The following is a 7,044-nucleotide window of genomic DNA, read 5'->3' as shown; positions in this document are numbered from 1 at the left end:
GGCCTCCATGTACATCTACGTGGTCAACCTGGCGCTGGCTGACCTGCTGTACCTGCTCAGCATCCCCTTCATCGTGGCCACCTACATCACCAAGGAGTGGCACTTCGGGGATGTGGGCTGCCGCGTGCTCTTCAGCCTGGACTTCCTGACCATGCACGCCAGCATCTTCACGCTGACCGTCATGAGCAGCGAGCGCTACGCCGCGGTGCTGCGGCCGCTGGACACCGTGCAGCGCCCCAAGGGCTACCGCAAGCTGCTGGCGCTGGGCACCTGGCTGCTGGCACTGCTGCTGACGCTGCCCGTGATGCTGGCCATGCGGTTGGTGCGCCGGGGCCCCAAGAGCCTGTGCCTGCCCGCCTGGGGCCCGCGCGCCCACCGCGCCTACCTGACGCTGCTCTTCGCCACCAGCATCGCGGGGCCCGGGCTGCTCATCGGGCTACTCTACGCGCGTCTGGCCCGCGCCTACCGCCGCTCGCAGCGCGCCTCCTTCAAGCGGGCCCGGCGGCCGGGGGCGCGCGCGCTGCGCCTGGTGCTGGGCATCGTGCTGCTCTTCTGGGCCTGCTTCCTGCCCTTCTGGCTGTGGCAGCTGCTCGCCCAGTACCGCGAGGCCCCGCTGGCGCCGCGGACGGCGCGCATCGTCAACTACCTGACCACCTGCCTCACCTACGGCAACAGCTGCGCCAACCCCTTCCTCTACACGCTGCTCACCAGGAACTACCGCGACCACCTACGCGGCCGCGTGCGGAGCCCGGGCAGCGGCGGAGGCCGGGGGCGCGTTCCCTCCCTGCAGCCCCGCGCCCGCTTCCAGCGCGGTTCCGGCCGCTCCCTGTCTTCCTGCAGCCCACAGCCCACGGAGAGCCTCGTGCTGGCCCCGGCGGCCCCGGCCGGACCTGCGCTGGAGAGTCCCAGGGACCCGGCGTGAGCAAGCGGAGGGGCGGCTGGAGTCCAGGTGGGGACGGGCCCCAAAGCCTCAGCCACCACCGGGAGCCCCTCCACAGAGCCCCCCACTCCGAGATCACAGGTCCTGCCCCTCCTCCTCAGTCCCCTTCCGGAAAGGTCCTGCTTGCTTCCCCTCAGTGCCCTCCCAGTGATGCCCAGAAGCGCCCACCCGCCTCCCTGAGGGTCTCCAGGAGGCTCCAGTCCAGTCCCGGCTTCTGGAGACCACGGTTTCATCACCGAGGGCAGCAGGCACCAGTGCCCGGCCCGTGTGGAGACCATGGCGCGGCTGCCGCCCCCGGGGACCCTCCTCCACTCAGCCAGCGTCCCCGCTGCTCCCGTCCCTGCCTGTGCGGCTCCATCCCTTATGGCTTTGCCACTGGAACAATCAACCCTCAACTGGCTTCCGTGTCCTGCCTCAGGGTGGGGGATGCCACGTCTGAGGGGTGGGAGGATCAGGTGGGAGCATCCTTGGGCAGGACCCCCAGGATGACACCGGCAGCTCAAGGAGGAGCCTGTGGGTCTGGCTGGGGTGGGGGGTGCACCTGCCTTTGAGGTCTGTGCAGGCGGCTGGTCTGGCACTTGATGTGGGGCAGGGAAGGTGGCCAGGAGGGGAGGCTCTGGCAGCGTGGGCTGAGGGGGGAGCAGGCAGAAGGCACTGCCCAGCAGAGGCCTGAGGCTTCAGGTGCAGAACGCAAGAGGCCAGGGTCACTGACCGCACCTACAGGCCCCCTGGCCTCTCATCCACGTCTGGCTTGGGTCTGATCAGGAACAGAATCCAGGTCCCGCCTCGCAGTACCCTTGGCAGTCTCTGCCCCACTCACCCCTCGCTGCCTCCTGGACAGACTTCCTGCCACTGCTGTCAGCTTGGCCAACCATCCTCTCTCTGGCGACTGCCCCCCTCCAGCCCCCAGCCCAGGCCCCGGACCCTGCACAGCCTCCCCCAGCCTCACCTCCCCTCCCCACCCCATGCCCAGACTACCAGCCCCTTGGGGCTCCATCTGAACACTGGGGCAGGGGTCATGCCCACTCGGTCCCTCCAGCGCCCGCCCATCAGTGGAGTGAGCACAGCTCTGCTGGCAGGACTGTCACAGGCGTCGGGAATAAGCATGCAGCCCTGTCCCCAGGGCCTCCCGGAAGAGGGGCAATGCCTGCAGGTCTCCCCTGGAGTGATGAAAGTGCTCTGGAACTAGACGCCGGTGGCTGGGCAACACTGAACGAGCCAGTGCCACAGAACTGTGCCCCTGAATGTGCGAGTTCTGTCGTGAGTGTTTTACCTTAAAACAAAAGATCCCACTCCCCGACCTTGTCCCTCTGTTAAAATTGAAATAGAGACGGATGTACGTCCCACTCCTGAATACATGTAAAATGTGTACAAAATATCTTCTATGAAAATGGTTCATAATCTGTAGATTGTAATCTGGGATTTGTAATCTGTAGATTGTAATCTGGGAGATGTCTTAGATGTAAAATCCCATCTTTGGGTTGTGGGTTTTTTGCTTTCTCCAAATAAATCTGATCTTTAAAATTCAAAAGAAAAATAAAAGAAGGCTGGGCGCGGTGGCTCACGCCTGTAATTCCAGCACTTTGGGAGGCTGAGGCAGGTGTATCACGAGGTCAGGAGTACAAGACCCGCCCGTCCAAGATGGTGAAACCCCTTCTGTACTAAAAATACAACAAAACTAGCTGGGTGCAGTGGCAGGCGCCTGTAATCCCAGCTACTCAGGAGGCTGAAGCAGGAGAATCGCTTGAACCTGAGCAGCAGAGGTTGCAGTGAGCTGAGATTGCGCCATTGCACTCCAGCCTGGGCGACAGAGTGAGACCCTGTCTAAAAGAAAAGAAAAGAAACAGCGATTTGCTGCTAAAATCACCCGGGGAGCAGGTAACTCCACGGAGGTGGGACAGGGCTGATGACGCCCCTTCCAGAGGCTCCGAGGAGGCACCCCAGCCTCGCATCCTCACAGCATCTCTGATCAGAAGGAGAGTTTTGGGGGTTGGAGGTGCTTTCTCTTTCTCAACCCAAGCCTGATTCCTAAAGCTGCTATCTTTGTAGAGAAGCAAAATTAAAATTAAACATCTGACAGCCAGAGCTGGTCCCTGGCAGTTCCAGCTGGCACTGTCCTCACCTGACACGCAGACTCTCAGCAGCAGCCCAGACAGCGGGGCACAGGACGTGGGGAGACTCCACGCTTAACTTCTTGCTACTGCCTTCTGGTCTGCCCGCACCAACACAGCTTCTGCGCTGAGCACCTGCCTGCGGCGTGGGGCCCAGGGTGGTGACCGGCAGCGGCTGTATCATGGCAGCTGCTCACTGCTCCTGGCCCCCCACTTTTCCAGGAGACCCCCCACTTCTGTAGAAGGCCCCCCACGTCTTCAGAGCCAAATTCCTCCAGAGGAAGGAATTTCTGGAGCAACATGGTCCCATCCATGACCCCCTGGATTCCATGTTAGAACACAGCTGAAGACTCGGGTCCCAGAAGGGGCCCTGCAGCCCCACGCCCCAGAGAAGACCACCCCAGTGCCACCCTCCACCCAACTCAGCCGGCCACCTCCTGTCCCCAAGGGGCAGGAAGTGGGTCCCCTCCTCCCACCTGTGTTTGGAGAGGGGGCTGGTCCCCATGATGTGAGACACAGTTGCTGGAGGTGACCACACAAGCGCCTACAACCACGTGTGTCCTCCACAGATGTCACCATGGGACCAATGCGGACAGAGTTCCCCTGAAAGGCAGAGCTTCAGGGCAGGGCTGGGTAACATGAAGAAAAGGGTGGCACAGGCACGCGTGTGCATGTGAGCATGGGCTGAGGGAAACACCTGGATAAAAGAGAAAACAAAACAAGGGGTGAATGACTCAGGGCCAGGAAAGAAAAGAAATAAAACCTAAGTAACGGGGGGGACAGCCGGGCACGGTGGCTCACGCCTGTGATCCCAGCACTTTGGGAGGCCAAGACGGGTGGATCACGAGGTCAGGAGATCGAGACCATCCTGGCTAACACGGTGAAACCCCGTCTCTACTAAAAAATACAAAAAATTAGCCGGGCGTGGTGGCGGGCGCCTGTAGTCCCAGCTACTGGGGAGACTGAGGCAGGAGAATGGTGTGAACCCGGGAGGCAGAGCTTGCAGCGAGCCGAGATGGTACCACCGCACTCCAGCCTGGGCGACAGAGCGAGACTCCATCTCAAAAAAAACCAAAAAAACAAAAAATCTAAGTAATGGATTTTGAGAAACCAGAGCAGCAAGGCTCTCAGGAAACCAGGGAAAGCCATCATAAAACAAGGAGCAGGCAGAGGCCAGGAAGGGAGACCTGAAGACCTGGGCGCTAAAACAAGCACTCACTGGAAGGCTGGCAGGTGGAACCGCAGTTCCTCCCGGAGGAGCGCCTGGTTCTGGGAGGGAGTACCCCAGCCCTGAGCCCTACTCTGGTTTTCAATGCCTCGCGGTTCTTTTTAAAGAACCACGAAGATGCAGAGGTGGGCACACACAGCACAGTGGACCCCAGATCACAAGGCAAGCGTTCTCTTCGGTGCCTGCTTCCCCCATCTGGGTGTGGACGGGGCAGCAGTGGGCGCCCCTGTGCAGCCCCCAGCCCCAGCCCCATCCTCAACACATCATCCAGTCACCATGCGCCTTGGCTGCGCATCACCCCGCCCGCTGGTGACCCCGCAGCGCACCTGCCTTCCACCCTGGGGGCCTCCATAGCAATGACGTCAGTGACAAGTAGCTCTGTAAGCAGCAGCACCGGCCCCCTGCCTGCCAGAACACACATGGTCCCACACACCCCTGCAGACTCACACCCACTCACACTCACACCACTGCAGACTCACACCCACACACCACCGCAGGCTCACACCCACTCACACTCACACCACCGCAGACTCACACCCACTCACACTCACACCACCGCATACACCCACACACCACCACAGGCTCATACCCAGTCACACTCACACCACTGCATACTCACACCCACTCACACTCACACCACTGCAGACTCACACCCGCTCACACTCACACAACCACATACACTCAGTCACACACCACCGCAGGCTCACACCCGCTCACACACCACCAGACTCCTACTTACACACCAAAGCAGACTCGCACCTGCTCACACTCACACCACCTCAGGCTCACACCCACTCACACTCACACCACCGCAGACTCACACCCACTCACACACCACTGCAGGCTCACACCCAGTCACACTCACACCACCGCAGACTCACACCACTACAGACTCACAGTCACACTCACACCACCGCAGACTCACACCACTGCAGATTCACACCCACTCACACTCACACCACTGCAGACTCACCCGCTCACACACCACCACAGACTCCCACCCGCACCTTCACCCACAGCNGCAGACTCACACCCACTCACACTCACACCACCGCATACACCCACACACCACCACAGGCTCATACCCAGTCACACTCACACCACTGCATACTCACACCCACTCACACTCACACCACTGCAGACTCACACCCGCTCACACTCACACAACCACATACACTCAGTCACACACCACCGCAGGCTCACACCCGCTCACACACCACCAGACTCCTACTTACACACCAAAGCAGACTCGGACCTTCTCACACTCACACCACCTCAGGCTCACACCCACTCACACTCACACCACCGCAGACTCACACCACTACAGACTCACAGTCACACTCACACCACCGCAGACTCACACCACTGCAGATTCACACCCACTCACACTCACACCACTGCAGACTCACCCGCTCACACACCACCACAGACTCCCACCCGCACCTTCACCCACAGCCCTGCCCCTCCAAGCCTCCATTGTTTCAGGGTCCCCAGAGCCCGTCAGGCCTGGCAGCTGCTTCGCACTCTCGCTCTGCGTTCTCTTTTGCACATTTCCTAGGCACCAAAAGGCTCTACCAGGAACCCTCCAGCAGGGGTGCAGCCCAGGTGGAGTTCTGTCCCGGGGAAAAGGCACTGAGGACAGCACCCTCAAACCCAGATGGAATTTCATATGTAAATGCCGGGTATAAAGTCACAATGAGTGAAGAGGAAGTAGCAGTGAATATATTCTAAACTGAGAAGCAGGGGCCAGGTGCAGTGACTCACGCCTGTAATCCCAGCACTTTGGGAGGCTGAGGCGGGCAGATCACCTGAGGTCAGGAGTTTGAGACCAGCCTGGCTAACATGGTGAAACCCCGTCTCTATCAAAATACAAAATTAGCCGGGCGTGGTGGTGGGCGCCTGTAATCCCAGCTACTCGGGAGGCTGAGGGAGGAGAATCGCTTGAACCCGGGAGGCGGAGGCTGCAGTGAGCTGAGATCACACCACTGCACTGCAGCCTGGGCGACAGAGAGAGACTCTGCCTTGAAAAAAAAAGAGAAGCAGAAAGGTTATTGAACGATTATTGAAAGTCTGACCTGGCACCTAGAACCGTCAGAGACACAGAGAGAAATGTGACTTCAGGAGTCAGAATTCCGACGCAGAAAGGACAACTCAACACTAAAGCAGAAACCGCGCTGGACGGAGCGCCCTGGCTCTGCTGTAACTCTCTCTCCAGCCATTTCACTTCTAGGATTTTATCTGAAATTTAAAATCAGACGTGCATCAAGATGTGTGCACAAAGGTGCTCACTTCAGCATCACTTTGAAAACCACAGGCACCGTGGAATTTTCCACAGTTGGTAAAAGATTATGACGTGAGCGGTGGAGGATTTTGTGTATCTTCAGAGAAGAGCAAAGCTCCGTTCCGAAGTGTCCTTAACGGGACAGATCCAAGGCATGACGGCCAATGAGGGAAGCTGGAAAGTGAAACCGAGTGACTTAATCCATGTTTCATTTGAAACACCCACTCACACACCACCGCAGACTCACACCCACACACCACCGCAGGCTCACACCCACTCACACTCACACCACCGCATAGGCTGTGTAGGTGTGTGGCTGTGTGAGACTGTGACCCTGTGTCGTGTGTGCACATGGCTGTGTAGGCGTGTGGCTGTGTGTGACTGGGACCCTGCAGGCTCACACCCAGTCACACTCACACCACCGCAGACTCACACCCACTCACACTCACACCACCGCATACACCCACACACCACCTCAGGCTCA

At 59.3% G+C, this 7,044-nt stretch overlaps 1 protein-coding gene across 1 annotated transcript; it reads left to right on the top strand.

The window, feature by feature from the left end:
• Positions 1 to 6: 6 nt before the first annotated feature.
• Positions 7 to 2,235, top strand: UTS2R (urotensin 2 receptor). The gene has a single exon (XM_017866160.1). It carries the CDS (start codon positions 8 to 10, stop codon positions 920 to 922), a length of 915 nt encoding a protein of 304 aa, XP_017721649.1. The 5' UTR covers position 7; the 3' UTR covers positions 923 to 2,235.
• The last annotated feature ends 4,809 nt before the right edge of the window (positions 2,236 to 7,044 follow it).

This window comes from Rhinopithecus bieti, unplaced genomic scaffold (assembly GCF_001698545.2).
Source record: "Rhinopithecus bieti isolate Rb0 unplaced genomic scaffold, ASM169854v2 scaffold_1487, whole genome shotgun sequence".
In the NCBI taxonomy this organism is placed as follows: domain Eukaryota; kingdom Metazoa; phylum Chordata; class Mammalia; order Primates; family Cercopithecidae; genus Rhinopithecus; species Rhinopithecus bieti.
This window is presented reverse-complemented; position numbering and strand designations above follow the sequence as displayed.

Excerpts from the sequence above, each read along its gene's own strand:
- UTS2R (XM_017866160.1), top strand. The coding sequence starts at position 8 with ATGTACATCTACGTGGTCAACCTGGCGCTGGCTGACCTGCTGTACCTG.